This window comes from Theropithecus gelada, chromosome 10 (assembly GCF_003255815.1).
Source record: "Theropithecus gelada isolate Dixy chromosome 10, Tgel_1.0, whole genome shotgun sequence".
NCBI classification, from domain to species: Eukaryota; Metazoa; Chordata; class Mammalia; order Primates; family Cercopithecidae; genus Theropithecus; species Theropithecus gelada.
In genome coordinates, this window is record NC_037678.1 from 32,725,817 (window position 1) to 32,742,638 (window position 16,822).

At 48.1% G+C, this 16,822-nt stretch overlaps 1 protein-coding gene across 2 annotated transcripts in view; it reads right to left on the minus strand.

Moving 5' to 3' along the window:
• KLHL22 (kelch like family member 22) overlaps positions 1-16,822 on the minus strand; it is a 53,438-nt gene that overhangs the window by 18,800 nt on the left and 17,816 nt on the right. For both annotated transcript variants that reach the window (XM_025400734.1, XM_025400735.1), the window contains exons 3-4: positions 11,470-11,635; positions 4,770-5,488 (exon numbers count right to left, since the gene is read on the minus strand). In XM_025400734.1, the coding sequence (XP_025256519.1) occupies positions 4,770-5,488; positions 11,470-11,635 (885 nt within the window). The remainder of the gene's footprint in view (positions 1-4,769; positions 5,489-11,469; positions 11,636-16,822) is intronic.

The window sequence follows — 16,822 nt, forward strand, 5'->3', positions numbered from 1 at the left end:
ATCACGAGGTCAGGAGTTCAAGACCAGACTGGCCAATGTGGTGAAACCCCGTCTCCACTAAAAATATAAAAAATTAGCCAGGCATGGTGGTGTGTGCCTATAGTTCCAGTTACTCTGGAGGCTGAGGTAGGAGAATCACCTGAACTTGGGAGGTGGAAGTTGCAGTGAGCTGATATCATGCCACTGCACTCCAGCCTGGGCGACAGAGCAAGACTCCACCCCACCAAAAAAAAAAAAAAAAAGACACCAACAGTGATACCATATGTCAATAATTTAGACATAGCCAAAGTTCCACTGATTTCTTATTTCCCTGTTGTGTCCTGTATCCCTCCTTCCCCTTTATTGAATTAATTTTCTACTTTATTAGAATAAGTCCTCAAGCAATATTTTTCTAATAAAAATAAGCTTTATTTTTGCATATAAAGATGTAAACAATTTTAGTTATTGCTATGGACTAGATGTTTGGATTCCCCCAAAACCCCTATGTTGAAGGCCTAACCCCCAATGTGATGCTACTGGGAGGCATGGCCTTCGGGAGGTGATCAGGTCATGAGGGTGGAGCCCCATGACGGGCTTAGTGCCCAAGACTACAGCTCTTTCTCTCCACCATGTGAGAACACAGACGGAAAGGGCCCTTACCGGGACTGAACTGGCCAATACCATGATCTTGGACTTCCTAGTGTCCAGACAGTGAGAAATAGAGGTATGTTGTCTAAGTCACTCCATCTGTAGTATTTGTTATAGCAGCTGAAACTGACTAGGAGAGTCACTTTAACTCAGATTTGTATCATCCTATTTTAAACTCAGACATGAACCCTAGAGCTGGTACAAAAATATTCTGGAATTCCTGTTAAATTCAGTAGACTGTGGCCAGATGTGGTGGCTCACACCTATAATCTCAGCACTTTGGGAGGCTGAGGCAGGCAGATCACGAGGTCAGGAGATCAAGACTGACTAACCATCCTGGCTAACACGGTGAGACCCTGTCTCTACTAAAAATACAAAAAATTAGCCAGGCTGGTGGCAGGCGCCTGTAGTCCCAGCTACTCCGGAGGCTGAGGCAGGAGAATGGTGTGAACCCGGGAGGCAGAGCTTGCAGTAAGCCGAGATCACACCACTGCACTCCAGCCTAGGATACAGTGAGAGTCCTTCTCAAAAATAAAAAATAAAAAAAACAGTAGACTGTTTTTCTTCTATATTTCTATGACTTAAGCATTTGCATGACTATTAATGTTTTAATGTCTATTAAGTTTTTTAAAATAAATTAAATGTACTGACCAGGCACGGTGGCTCATGCCTGTAATCTCAACACTTTGGGAGGCTGAGGTGGGCGGATCACCTGAAGTCAGGAGTTCAAGACCAGCTTGGTCAACATGGTGAAACTCCATCTCTACTAAAAATACAAAACAATGGCGGGGTGTGGTGGCTAACACCTGTAATCCCAGCACTTTGGGAGGCTGAGGCAGGTGGATAACCTGAGGTCAGGAGTTCGAGACCAGCCTGGCCAACATGGTGAAACCCCATCTCTACAAAAAATACAAAATTAGCGGGGCATAGTGGCACACACCTGTAATCCCAACTACTCAGGAGGCTGAGGCAGAATTGCTTGAACCTGGGAGGCGGAGGTTGCAGTGAGCCAAGATCACACCATTGCACTCTAGCCTGGGCAGAAAAGAGCGAGACTCCATCTCAGAAAAACCCCCCAAAACAAAAAAGTTAGCTGGGCGTGGTGGTGGGTGCCTGTAATCCCAGCTATTTGGGAGGCTGAGGCAGGAGAATGGCTTGAACCCAGGAGGCAGAGGTTGCAGTGAGCCGAGATCATGCCAGTGTACTCCAGCCTGGGTGACAGAGCTAGACTCCTCTCAAAAAAAAAAAAAAAAAAAAAAATTAAACGTACTTTAAAATATTAGCAGCCACGAAAATGCCCAGGGAAAAATCACATTATTTAAAACAAATTTTTTTAGAGACAGGGTCTCACTCTGTTGCCCAGGCTACAGTACAGGGGCATGATCATAGTTCACCGAAGTCTAAAACTCCTGAGCTCAAGTGATCCTCCTGCCTCAGCCTTCCAAGTAGCCAGGACTGCAAGCACGCACCATCAGGCCCAGCTAATTTTTTTTTTTTTTCGGTAGAGACGGGGTCTCGCTTTGTTGCCCAGGCTGATCTTGAATTCCTGGGCTCAAGAGATCCTGCTGCCTCAACCTTTCAAAGTGCTGGGATTATTGACATGATCTACACATAGCCTAAATTATTATTTTAAGTAGGGTCAGGGCACATAGCAGCATGTAACCAGCTACTACTAGGTATACTATGCAGTTGGTGTTCAGTAATCCACAGGGCTATGGCTATGGGAAGGGTACAAAGAATAATGTAGATAGGCCGGGCGCGGTGGCTCAAGCCTGTAATCCCAGCACTTTGGGAGGCCGAGATGGGCGGATCATGAGGTCAGGAGATCGAGACCATCCTGGCTAATACGGTGAAACCCCGTCTCTACTAAAAAAAATACAAAAAACTAGCCGGGCGAAGTGGCGGGTGCCTGTAGTCCCAGCTACTTGGGAGGCTGAGGCAGGAGAATGGCGTGAACCCGAGAGGAGGAGCTTGCAGTGAGCTGAGATCCGGCCACTGCACTCCAGCCTGGGTGACAGAGCAAGACTCCGTCTCAAAAAAAAAAAAAAAAAAAAAAAAAAGAATAATGTAGATAATATAGATACAAAGAAAGAAGGAATGAAAGAAAAAAAGTAGTATCTTGGAGACAAACACAATTTGCTCCAAGAGAGGTAAGGTTTTAAAATATGCGGTTTCTGTATCAATGCTTTAAGATATAACCTGGTAAGTAACTCATCAAAATGCAAAGCCTAATTTACTGTAAAATCTTGTTTCCTTATATTCTAAAAGCCTATAGCTTTTAGAATTCACCAGTTCTAAGGCTGATGAAATGAGAAAGCAGAGAAAGATCCAAACTCTTAGAATATTCAAATTAAGGATTCATGTGGAAGTTTTGAGTCCACTGGAAGGTTAATGAAGCCTTCATTCTGGAGAAATGATACACCCCTGGGTTAACCAGTAGGGCTGTGGCCCTTCCCGCCACTTCCACTCTGTGGGTACCTACTCTCTCAAGGCAGGTCTTGCCGACCCCACTTGCCATTGTGATCCTACTCTCAGACAGGGGTTTGGGACTGGTTATTGGTTACAGGGGCTAATATTAGCATTACTCAGAGTTCAGCTTTGGTCTCACAAACACCCCTTCACAAGGGGAAATTCATACTCCCACTGTAAGTGAAAGTGAGATCAATGGCCCATAGCAGGTGGACAGAGGACAGGGGCAGGCAGAATCCCTAGCTGTCACCCCCCAGGGACAGTTCTGTGGAGACATCCAGCATCCCTGCTGGGCACACAGCTGTCTCTACCTTCTGCTAAGGGTCAGAGGCCAAAACACTCTGGAGAGATTGGCTTTGCAGGTCTGTAGGTTACTCTCAGCAGGGTGGTCTGGCCTTGGCCCCCCAACTGGGAAACCGAGTCCCCTAAAAAAGAAGGTTTAAGGTTTGGCCAGAGGGAAGTCTGAACCTGGTGTGGCCACACCCACTGGGGGAACAACTTTTGTTTAGGGAGGAAATAAAGGTAGCTGTTTCCTTTTTTCTGAAACCTGCCCTTCCTCATACTTAACCACAATGTGTTATTGCCAACCTCTGAGTCTCATCAGCTTAACAAAGGAGATCACTTCCTGGGGCCAGGAGTAGACAGGTGGCCTAGAAATGGTCTTCTCCTCCTTGGCCAGGATCACTATGCTTGATTCCAAGTGGCATGGCCAGGCCAGGCCCTACCCCACCCTGATCCCAGAAAACAGAAACATGAACATGAACTCAGTCAGCATCTAGCTCATGGCTGCTGGAAATAGTTAGCAATCTCTCTCTCTCCAGCACAGCTCCGTCTTTCAGCATGAAGGGTGGGGGGATTTCTCACATGCACCAAGGTAAGGTGGAGGGATCCCTGGAAATCTAATGGTAGTTGAGGCTGGTGGGCTTGACCCACTGTCCCTTGCTCTATTCAGAAATGCATTTGTGAGATCACAGCCTAAGTGACTGATAGAGCCAGGTGCATCCTACGGACCACAGCAGTCCACAAAACCCTCTCTTGGGAAAACTGCCTCCTCCCAGGGGAAATTGTGCTAAGTGTGTGGCTGACTGCAGGGCACAGCGAAAATGCAGCATGAGGCTCAGTGATGCTTGTTGGCCTTTACCACTCCCCTGGGCTGAAGACTGCATGCTGCTCAGGCACAGAAGCAGGAAGTCTGTTCCACCATTAGCGAGCAGGTAAGAAAGAAGAAAGAGCAAGGCAGACTGGCGAAGGGAAACTGAAACAATATGCATCAAAGCTGAGAGAGAGCACGACGGAGGGCGAGGCTGCCCAGCTGCCACTGCTCCTTGGTCCTCTCCATCCCAGTCCGACTGCCTTTCCTGCTGTGGGCTCCCCTCCCGTCTCCTCCTGCACAATACACTCACAACCTAGCCCACCCCAAAGAGGCTGAGCAGGGGTCCAGGGTAAATGGGTTTCTGAGGAGTAGAGGACATGCAGGAAAGAAGGCAATCCGGATGTCCCCTTCCCTTATCTCACTGCTGTCCACCTTCTCTGAATTCACCCAGACTTTATTCCACAATGACAAGTGAAGCTCATGTGAAAGGCTGGGGGAACCTGAGCAACTCTCTCAGCCCATGACTTCCACACCCTCACATCACCTGAAGACAAAGGGACCAGCTAGCACCCTGTCCTACCTCCAGCATCGGGACTCTGCTCGAAATCCTTGTACATTGTTGTCCCCTCCAATCAAGTATACGAAGTTGTTGAGCACCGCGATGCCCTGGTTGGACATGCGGGGGGCCAGGGAGGCAGTGAAGTGCTTCCACTCTCCCAGTAAAGGGTTTAGATACTTGGCCTGGTCGCTGAGGACAGTGGACGGCGTGGAGTGAATGCCCCCGAAGCCCACAACGCACTGGAAGTCCGACCGCAGCTCCGTTTGCGGGCTCTGCAGGCTGGGCTGTAGGCTCTCGTTCCGGTGGTACATGAGGGCACTGGCCACTGTGTCCCTCAATGGGCTAGGGTCCAGCTTGTCATGCAGCCGCTGCAGGACCTCAGCTTCCATCAGTGGAAACCGCACTGTCTCAAGGAGCTTTGGGGGCTCGTGCAGCGAGATCTGGTCAGCCTGCACCTGCTCCAGGCTGTAATGGTAAAGAAGGGCTCCCTCGTATACCTCGGTCTCGCAGGAGACCTCCAGGCGATTGCTGCTGAGGAGGGAGTAGACCTTCTCCAGTGGAAGCTGGCGGTACTTGTCAGTCCGAGAGAAGGCCACAAAGTTTTTGAGGATGTAGGTGTCCAGTTGCTCAGTCAGGCGGCTCAAATCAAACAGCTCTGCCAGCCGGTAGACATCAAGAATGTTCTCTTCGTCCACCCAGGACATGAGGAAATCACAGCAGAAATGGATAATTTCTGGGATCTGCAGAGAGAATGACACCCATTCAAGCCTGGGCTGGCGAACAGCATCTGGGGGTGGGAGACAGAATGATGGCAGAAATACAGGCCCTTGTGGGCCAGGCAAAGTGGAAGGGAAGTCCTCCTTAATTGTCCCTGACCTTTTCTGACACACTGGAGACTGGGGCTTACTGCAGACTGGGTTTAAGTCCTGGTTTGGAAACGTACCAGGTGACAGGATATACAGCATGTTTTGTTGTTTTGTTTTGTTTTTTTTTTGAGACGAAGTTTCACTCTTGTTGCCCAGAATGGAGTGCAGTGGCGCAATCTCGGCTCACTACCACCTTGCCTCCCAGGTTCAAATGATTCTCCTGCCTCAGCTTCCCATACAGAATGTTTTTAACCTCTCTAAGCCTCAATCTCCTCATCTATAAAACAGGGATCATTAAAGTGAAGAGGAGTATGATGAAAATAAGAGAGCACATAGGAGTAGACCCTTGATATACGTCAGCTCCCTCTTAGATCAAAAGTACTGGCTCAGCCAGGCATGGTGGCTTAAGCCTGTAATCCCAGCACTTTGGGAGGCCGAGGCGGGTGGATCACGAGGTCAGGAGATCGAGACCAGCCCGACCAACATGGTGAAACCCCGTTTCTACTAAAAATACAAAAATTGGCTGGGCGTGGTGGTGCGCGCCTATAATCCCAGCTACTCAGGAGGCTGAGGCAGAAGAATCGCTTGAACCCAGGAGGCAGAGGCTGCAGTGAGCCAAGATCGCGCCATTGCACTCCAACCTGGGTGACAGAGTGAGACTCCATCTTAAAAAAAAAAAAACTACTGGCTCTCCAGAAAAGCAGGAAGCAGCACAAACGGTTACTGTGTCATGTATCTGTGGTTTGGAAAGGACCTAAGACCACCCCCATCCTTACCCTAGGATTCTCTAGAAGAGCCTGCCTCTCCAAAAGTGCTGGGAGCAAAAGCAAACCCGGCCTTTCCCCCCTGCCAGAACATCCACCCTGGTTCCCTAGGAGTGCTCAGAGCCTCTCAGACACCTAACCAGCACCAACCCAGAAACCTGACTTAGAATTCTTTTTCTTTTTTCTTTTTAAAATTTGAGACAGGGTCTTGCTCTGTCACCCAGGCTGGAGTGCCATGGCAAGATCACAGCTCACTGAAGTCTCAAGCTTCTGGGCTCAAGTGATCCCTGACTCAGGGTTCCTGAGGTCCCCAGCTGGGTCAAGACCCACTTGACTCCAGTAAGTGAAGGGGCTCCCAGGTGGCCACATCAACCCTTCCCAACCGTGGGGAAGCACTAGTGGTTTGAAAGGACGGCGAGAGAGAATGGCACTGGAGGGAGATGGGAATGAGGCCACAACTAGCAGGCTGTTAAAGGCCACCCTGTGAACAACCAAATCTTGGAGAATAGAAGACAAAGGTAAGGGCCCTAGGGAAAACTGCCTGGGAGAACAAACCAGGTGTTGATAAATTCTTTAGGAAAGCAGGATTTTAGAGGTTCAGTGGGGCCCCCCAGTGCCTACCTCCTTTCTTTCCGAGTTCAGATTGAAAATGACAGAGTATCTTGACCTCTGTGACCCAGTCAACTGCAGGTTTTCCCAGCAGGCTTGAACCCAAACCGGGCCCTTGAACATTCCCAGGCACTGATAAAGGCATCAAGGTTGTTACCCAAAACACTGAAAGAAAAACTAGTTCTGGCCCTGAGACAAATTCCTTAAACCCTAATTGAAACTCCATACCCTAACCCACTCCATGGGCAAGCCTGGGTAAAGCCTCTCTCTTCCCTTATCTGTCTTGAGGACATGCTGCACCACTCTATACATAAGTTCCCCCTAATAAACGCTCTGGCCAGATCACCCTGGTGTTTGATGCTTCTTTCTTCGGAATCCCAAACCAGCTCCATTTCAGGATGCTGTGGGGTCCCCTCTTGTGGGAACCCCCCTGCTACCAACTCCAGTCATGGGTTCAGTGCAATAAATCAGTTTCTCTAAAAATGGAAATACCTGGCTTATCCAGGATCATCAATAAATTAACCATTACACATGGAATAATTCTGCTGGTATTTATTTATTTATTTATTTATTTTTAAATTTTTATTTATTTATTTTTGTTGAGACAGAGTCTTGCTCTGTTGCCCAGGCTGGAGTGCAGTGGCGCAATCTCGGCTCACTGCAAGCTCCGCCTTCCGGGTTTACACCATTCTCCCGCCTCAGCCTCCCAAGTAGCTGGGACAACAGGTGCCCGCCACCATGCCCGGCTAATTTTTTGTATTTTTAGTAGAGACTGGGTTTCACCGTGTTAGCCAGGATGGTCTTGATCTCCTGACCTCATGATCCGCCCGCCTCGGCCTCCCAAAGTGCTGGGATTACAGGCGTGAGCCATAGCGTCCGGCCAAGGTATTTAAAGTTTATCAATAAATACTAACAATAACTTTTTTAAAATTCAAAAGACATCTAATATTGCTTGCAAGGTGACATGCTAAGGGCTGGATGGGACCTACCAAATGTCGGGCAGGTATGTGCCTACACTAGGTATCCCCGTGGTACTTCGCTTGGCCCTGACCATCTTCTGTGCCTACACGAGGTATCCCCATGGTGCTTTGCTCGGCCCTGACCATCTTCTGTGCCTATACAAGGTATCCCATGGTGCTTTGTTCGGCCCTGACCATCTTCACTTGACCTTCTGTTTTCCCCCTTTGCCAGTACTTCTGCTTTGCCACTTCTTTCCAAACGACTAGGTTTTCCTAAAATTCTGGTTTGTCATGGGCCAGGGTCCTGAAGACCAAGTTTTGGGCAGAATGTGAGCACAAACAGCTCTGAAGAAGCCTGGGCAGCAGCAGCTCCTTGAGAGGACCACGCTGATACTCCTTTCAGTCCTATTTTTAGAGCAGTGGGCCTTCTGCTCAGTGAAATCTCACAGAGGAACCAGCCTGGGCTCAGGATGTGCAAAAGCCCCATAAGAGGCTCACAGAAGGGACTGCATGTGCTTGGGGCACATGTTACTGGGAATCAGACTCAGGCCTCTGGGGACACCGTGAAGAGTCTGGTCCCAGGCCTAGTGCAGGGCACAACACATGGGGAAAGCTCCCAATAGTCACTAGCTATGTGAACACACACAATCCTACAGGCCTATGGACTTGACATGGTCATGCCAAGTAAAACCTGCTATAAAACAATATTGCAAAGAAGCCTGATTTTTGAGATAAGCTGGCATGTAGTAGTGTGATCACAGCTTACTGCAGTCTCCACCTCCTGGGCTCGAGTGATCCTCCCACCTCAGCCTCCCGAATAGCTGGAACTACAGGTGCATACCACTATGCCCGGCTATTTTTAAAAAGCTTCTGTAGAGATGGGGTCTCGCTTTGTTGACCAGGCTGATCTCAAACTCCTGGCCTCAAGCGATCCTCTCACCTTCGCCTCCAAAGGTGCTGGGATTACAGGCATGAACCTCCAAGCCTGGCCCAGAAGCCTGATATGTTAAAAAACAAAGCTAGGCTGCTGCCCCTGAGATGGCCTCTGAGGCAGTAGGGGAGACGACCCAGGGCTGTCGGGAGCACTGGCCAAACCGACAGAGAGAGACTGTAGGCCTCCAAGCTGACTGGTGAGAGTGAAAGTGGTGTTAGGAAGATGATCTGGTTTCAGTGTGTGTGATCGCTGCAGGGAGAAGAAGGAAATGGCAGAAATATAGAGATGGAGGCCAGGCAAAGGGGAAGGAAATGGAAACACAGAACAGAGATGGTTACAAGCAATACTGAGAAGGACGACCTGTCCTCACTTGGACACAGGGAATTAAGAAGGTGGACAGGCTCAAGGAGTCACTGAGGTTGAGCCCAGGGAACTGGCAGGATGGTCACAGGACACACAGAGCAGGGGGACTGGCAGGGGAGCTCCAGGAGAGTGGCAGGTGTGAAGGAGGAGATAGGATGGCTGGAGCTGAGCCATGCTGGGGGAAATGTTTCAAAGGCAGCTGAATCAGGAATTAACTGCTGCCAGGGTGGAGAACTGGACAAGTGTTCCCAAAGTGAAAATGACAGGGATGTGGGGACAGAAGAGATCTCTAAACAAAAGAAGGGGGGGAAATTCTTTTGTTGTAAACCCAACTCCATCTACTCACCATGCAGGTATGGTGAGACAAGTCAGTCATCTCAGATCAACCCACCCAGCATCCAGGTCCTAACAATCTGAGAATAGAGCACAGGGAGGCCGCCAGGGCCTTGTCACATGGGGTGGCACCTCCATATGCCCCCGAACAGGTTGGTTTTCCTAGGACTTGAGTGTTTTCTTAATTGCGCCAAACCTGCCCTCATGGGAAGAAAGGTCAGAATGATGAACTTAGCATAGCACTTTGTTTCACTTTTAAGAAATGTGGGAAGAGGTGACTCTCAACTCATATCAGGCCTCTGATTGATAGTTCAAAGGCACCTGCAGGCCCAGTCCTGTGTAACTGCACCCACACCACTGAGAATAATCCTCCAAAGCATAAGTCACACTGTCAAAGCCTCAGAAAACTTTTTGAATTCTGTAGGAAAACAAGTACTTAAACTTCAATAACAGGTTGGGCACAGAGGCTCACACCTGTAATCCCAGAACTTTGGGAATCCAAGGTGGGAGTATCACCTGAGGCCAAGAGTTTGAGACCAGCCTGGGCAACATAACAAGGCCCCATCCCTGGCTGGGCGCAGTGGCTCACATCTGTAATCCCAGCACTTTGGGAGGCCAAGGCAGATGGATCACCTGAGGTCGGGCGTTCGAGACCAGCCTGACCAACATGGAGAAACCCCATCTCTACTAAAAATATAAATAAAACTAGCCGGGCATGGTGGCACATGCCTGTAATCCCAGCTTCTCAGGAGGCTGAGGCAGAAGTGCTTGAACCCAGGAGGCAGAGGTTGCAGTGAGCCGAGATCGTGCCACTGCATGCCAGCCTGGGTGACAGAGCAAGACTCTGTCTCAAAAAAACAAAAAACAAAACAAAACAAAAAAAAAACAAGGCCCCATCCCATCCGTATAAAAATATATATACATATATGTATCAGCTAGGCACAGTGGCATGCATCTTTAGTCCCAGCTACTCAGAAGGCTGAGGCAGGAGGATCACTTGAGCCTAGGGGGTGGAGGTTACAGTGAACTATGATCATGCCATTGCATTACAGTCTGGGTAACAGAGTGAGATCCTGTCTTTTAAAAAAAATAAACAGGCCAAGCACATTGGCTCACACCTGTAGTCCCAACACTTTGGAAGGCTGAGGTGGATCACTTGAGGCCAGGGGTTCAAGACTAGCCTAAGCAACAAAGCAAGCCCCTATCTCTATAAAAAAAAATTTAAAAATTAGCCAGGTGTGGTGGCACATGCCTGTAGGTCCCAACTACTTAGGAGGCTGAGGCAGAAGGATTGCTGGAGTCCAGGAGGTTGAGGCTGCAGTGAGCTGTGATTGTGCCACTGCACTCTAGCCTGGGCAAGAGAGAGAGAGCTTGTCTCCAATAAATTGAATGAGCGGATGGATGGATGCATGCATGCATGGATGGATGGATGGAGAAATAAATAGATAAAGTTCAATAACAAAAAGCATATGTTTTCAAGAGACTGAAGTGGTCCAGTGCGGGCACAGGCAGGAAGGGCCCTGGCAGCAATGCTGGTGGACGCTCCACAATGCCAGACTCCAAAGCACACAGGACGTCCGCATGCAGCCTCGGGTCAGCCTACCTGCTTATGTTCAGGATGCTTTCAATGACAGGGAGACTCAGACAGTGGGGAAACAACCAGCAATAGTGAAGAGGGCAAAGGCAGAGGGCCTGGGGTGTCTGAAGCAGCTCTGTTTTAGCTCTAGGGCACAACTCCAGAGTCCTCCCCACTTCATGGCCTTCTTCACTGCTTGGTCTCCTCACACTCCTGACCCATCTTCAAGCCAATGCTAGTGCCTGGCAGGCATCATGGGCATCTCAGGGAACCCCACCTGGGTGTGGGTCTGCCTTGCTAGACGAGACATGCCTCACCTGAAGCTGGCAGGCAGCCACCAGTGTCTCTTGCACATTGCTCAGGCTGAGCTCCAGCTCGGAGGTGTATATGAAATGTAGGATTTGGCACATAGCATTGTAGGACACGCCGTGGATCAGGACCTCTTCCTGTTCCATCTCTTTCAATCCCCCAGCAAACATTCCTCTGAAAAGTGAAGACACAAGAAAATTGAGTTATACCAACAAGGACTCAAGCCCAGGTTGCCAAGAGTGACAGTATTCAGAGAAGAACCTGGTGCTGGTGGCAGGGCCCGGGGAGTGGGCTGACCCACTCTGTGCTCTGAGCGAACTGTGTGCACGCATGAGCCATCCCACAAAAGGATCCTGACCAAGTCTGGGCAGCCATCCTGGAAATTGTCCTGTTTCCCTTTTCATGGGCCCAAGGAGTCCCGTATGAGCCTCGGGAGGGGAGGCCACGCACAGCTTGCTTCTGCTGTGTTCATCAGTGCAGTTCCTGGATCGGAGCAGTAGCAACTCCAGAGCACATTTCAAAGCAATGAATTAATGGGAAACTAATACAAGTCATTTCATTCAATGTATATTTATGAAGTTCCTACCAAATGCCAAGTATCATTCAAAGAGCAGAAGGAGGCCAGGCACGGTGACTCACATCTGTAATCCCAGAACTTTGGGAGGCCGAGGCAGGCAGATCATTTCAGGTCAGGAGTTCAAAACCAGCCTGGCCCATAAGGTGAAATTGCATCTCTACTAAAAATACAAAAATTAGCTGGGCGTGATGGTGTCTCCTCTGAGTTCCTCAGATGGAGGCTGAGGCAGGAGAATCGCTTGAACCCAGGAGGCGGAGGTTGCAGTGAGCTGAGATCGCACCATTGCACTCCAGCCTGGGCAACAAGAGTGAAACTCTGTCTCTCAAAAAAAAAAAAAAAATACAGCATAGGTTGTGGTGAAAGTCCCCTTGCCTCTGCTCCCAGATATCAGTGAGTTCCCCTCCCAGGGCTGCAGTATTCCCAGGGCAGTCATATTCCACATCTCACTTGGCTTTTTTTTTTTTTGAGATGGAGTCTCGCTCTCTCACCCAGGCTGGAGTGCAGTGGTGCGATCTTGGCTCACTGCAAGCTCCACCTCCCGGGTTCGCGCCATTCTCCTGCCTCAGCCTCCTGAGTAGCTGGGACTACAGGCGCCCACCTCCATGCCCGGCTAATTTTTTGTTTTTAGTAGAGACGCGGTTTCACCGTGTTAGCCAGGATGGTATCGATCTCCTGACCTTGTGATCCAACCCCCTTGGCCTCTCAAAGTGCTGGGATTACAGGTGTGAGCCACAGTGCCAGGACTTTTTTTGGGGGGGCGCCGGTGGGGGGGAGATGAAGTCTCGCTCTGTCGCCCAGGGTGGAGTGCAGCGGCATGATCTCAGCTCAGTGCAACCTCCATCTCCTGGGTTCAAGTGATTCTCCTGCCTCGGCCTCCCAAGTAGCTGGGATTACAGGTTCATGCTACCACGCCCGGCTAATTTTTTGTATTTTTAGTAGAGACAGGGTTTCACCGTGTTAGCCAGGATGGTCTTGATCTCCTGACCTCATGATCTGCCCGCCTCAGCCTAACAAAGTGCTGGGATTACAGGCCTGAGCCACTGCACCCGGCCCGGTTTTTACAATAAAGCTTGGAGACCGATCCATGCCCATGTACACAGGACTGCTTCACTCTTTGCAAAGACTGTTTCACTTTATTTTTTTTTTTAAGATGCAATTTCGCTCTTGTCACCCAGGCTGGAGTATAATGGCGCAATCTCGGCTCACCGCAACCTCCGCCTCCCAGGTTCAAGTGATTCTCATGCCACAGCCTCCCGGGTGTAGATGGGATTATAGTCGTGTGCCACTATGCCCGGCTAATTTTTGTATTTTTAGTAGAGACAGGGATTCACCACGTTGGCCAGGCTGGACTCAAACTCCTGATCTCAGGTGATGCACCCGCCTCAGCCTCCCAAAGTGCTGGGATTACAGGCATGAGCCACCATGCCCAGCCAGCTATCTCACTTCTTTAACCCATTCCTACAGGGGTACATTTAGGTTACTTATAATTTCCAGTTAGTTCACATGATAAATAGCCTCACTCTTACAACATGCTGAGTATGCATATGCCAGGATTAAGTCCCACAGATACATTTGCTGGGTTGAAGGGTTTACATACATTTATACTTTGATAGTATTGTCAAGTCACTCTTTTTACATCATTCCTAATAGCAGGGACTGGTGCCTGCACCCTCTACCCCCAACCCAGGAAGACACCAGCTCTAACTCACTACCACGAGAGGGAAAACCTCATCACAAAAGGTACAGAAAATGTCCTCACATGTTAAAGAGCCATTTCCATTTTCTTTTCTGAACAGTTCAGATTCTTAGTCAGTTTTCTATTAGATTCTATCTTATCAATTTGAAGAAATCTGCCCCTTTATTGATGAGGAGTTTCCCCTATCTTTTGATTCTGTATTGCTTTTTTGCCATGCAGAAATTTGTCTTTTTTTTTTTTTCCTTAAGTCTAGTTAAGTGCAGTGAAAGAAGTAGAAGGTGAAACAGTAGAACCTGGAGTTGGATCTGTGACTGTGAACAACCAACTGAGGTAACTCACTACCTTCGGACCAGCCTATCTTCGTTTTCAATGTGATCAAATTTATCATTTACTTGCCTCCAAGTTTTGTGTCAAACTCAGGAAGGCTTTTTCCTTCTGAGATTATTTAGAAAACATTTCCCATATTTTCCTCTAGTGTTTTTACTGTTGAATCTTTCACATTTCTTTCACATTTAAAACTGTTGATCTACCTGGAATTTATTTTGGTATAAGGTATGAAGCAAGGGTCCAACTTTGTTTTTCTAGATGGCAACTCTGAACTCTTCCCTCCTTTCTCTAATTTTTTTTTTTTTTTTTTTTGAGACAAAGTTTCACTCTGTCGCCCAAGCTGGAGTGCAGTGGTGAGATCTTGGCTCACCGCAACCTCCACCTCCCAAGTTTAGGAGATTCTCCTGCCTCAGCCTCCCCAGTAGCTAGGATTACAGGCATGTGCCACCACAGCCGGCTAATTTTGTATTTTTAGTAGAGACGGGGTTATCACTATGGTGGCCAGGCTGATCTTGAACTCCTCACCCTGTGATCCGTCCGCCTCAGCCTCCCAAAGTGCTGGGATTACAGGCGTGAGTCACCGCACCCGGCCCCTTCCTCTAATTTTTGAGGCTATCTTTATCACATAGGATAGGAATAGTCTCCTTTCGTTATTTTTGCTTTCAACAATTTCCTGGTCACTGCTTCCTTTTTACATTTGAATTTTAGAATCAAGTTTCTGTAATTGCCCCAAATAAACCCTCTTGGTATTTTGGTGGGTTATGTTAAACATCTAGGTTAATGTAGAGATAAACGGCATTTTTATAATGGACACAGTGGACCTTTTTAACTGTCCAGCCATCCTCTGGGTCTATTTGGAGGTCTTACAAGTCATCTTCCTACAGACCTGGCACATACTTGTTACATTTATTCCCAGACATTTCACTCCATGCATGGCCAAGCCCTCGGGGCACTTTCCCATGCTCTTTGTAGTGATCTGGTTGGCTCTCCTGGACTTTCCAGGACTGTGCTGATACATGCACTTCTCCTGTCTGATTCTTCTGCTGGCACCTCTGGGACTATATTGGCAGCAGTGAAGATGGCAACATTTCAAGACTGCCCGCCCTGAGCAGGGTGTGGGTGCTTTGATTGACACAGATTTTTTTTTTTTTTTGAGACAGAGTCTCGCTCTTGTTGCCCAGGCTGGAGTGCAATGGCGCAATCTCGGCTCACTACAACCTCCGCCTACCGGGTTCAAGTGATTCTCCTGCCTCAGCCTCCAAGTAGCTGGAATTACAGGCATGTGCCATCATGCCTGGCTATTTTGTATTTTTAGTAGAGACAGGGTTTCACCATGTTGGTCAGGCTGATCTCGAACTCCTGACCTCATGTGATGCACCCGCCTCAGCCTCCCATAGTGCTGGAATTACAGATGTGAGCCACCATGCCTGGCCTGACACAAATGTGTGTCATTTTAAGAAAAAAAAAAATCTTATAATCCTTTGGGGGCCAAGGCAGGAAGACTGCTTGAGGCCAGGACTTTAAGACCAGACTGGGCAGCCGGGTGCGATAGTTCACACCTGTAATCCCAGCACTTTGGGAGCCCAAAGCAGGTAGATCACTTGAGGCCAAGAGTTCGAGGCCAGCCTGGTCAACATGGTGAAACCTCGCCTCTACTAAAAACACAAAAATTAGCTGCATGGTGGTGCACACCTATAATCTCAGCTACTCGGGTGGCTGAGGCACCAAAATCACTTGAACCTGGGAGGCGGAGGTTGCAGTGAACCGAAATCGCACCACTACTCTTCAGCCTTGGCAACAGAGCAACATTCTGCCTTAAAAGAAAAAGAAAAAGAAGAAGAAGAAAAAAAGACCAGATGGGGCAACACAGAAAGACCCCATCTCTTAAAAAAAAAAATTAGCTGGGCATGGTGGCACGCATCCGTAATCCCATCAATTATAAATGCTGATGTGGGAGCATTGCTTGAGCCCAGTATTTTGAGGCTGCAGTGAGCTATCATGACACCATTGCCCAGCCTGGGCAACAAAATGAGACTCTGTCTCCTAAGAAAAAAAAAAAAAGTTCACTGCATGGATCATGAATGGAGGGAGGAGAAAGAAGATATAAGACATTTGGGGTACAATCAGGAAAATTTGAACATGGACTCAGTATCAGATGAAATTATAGAATGATTACACATTTCTTTTTCATTTTTATTTTTTTAGAGACAGGGTTGCTACGTTGCTCAAGCTGGCCTTAAACTCCTGTGCTCAAGTGATCCTCCCACCTTAGCCTCCTAAGTAGCTGGGACTAAAATCATTCGCCATGAAACACGGCTCAATTATAAATTTTTGATATTATGATAGTATTATAGGTATGTCAAAGAATCTCCTCATCCTTAGAGAGCTGAACTGAAGTTTTTAGAGATAAATTGTCATGATATCTAAAACTTACTCTGAAGTGAATATGCAAAATGTTAACTGATGAATTGAAGCCAAGAGTACAGGTGTTCACTAGACTTAACTTTCAACTTTTCTATAGGATTTAAATATTTCAAAATAAAAACCAGAGAGAAAAAAGAGCCCAAAAGAAAAACAAAATAGTCACTCCTTTTTATTGTTTTTCCTTTTTAACAAAAAATTTACCAAATGTAATTCTTTTTTTTTTTTTCTGAGACAGAGTTTTGCTCATGTTGCCCAGGCTGGAGTGCAATGGCACGATTTTGGCTCACTGCAACCTCCACCTCCCAGGTTCAAGCGATTCTCCTACCTCAGCCTCTCG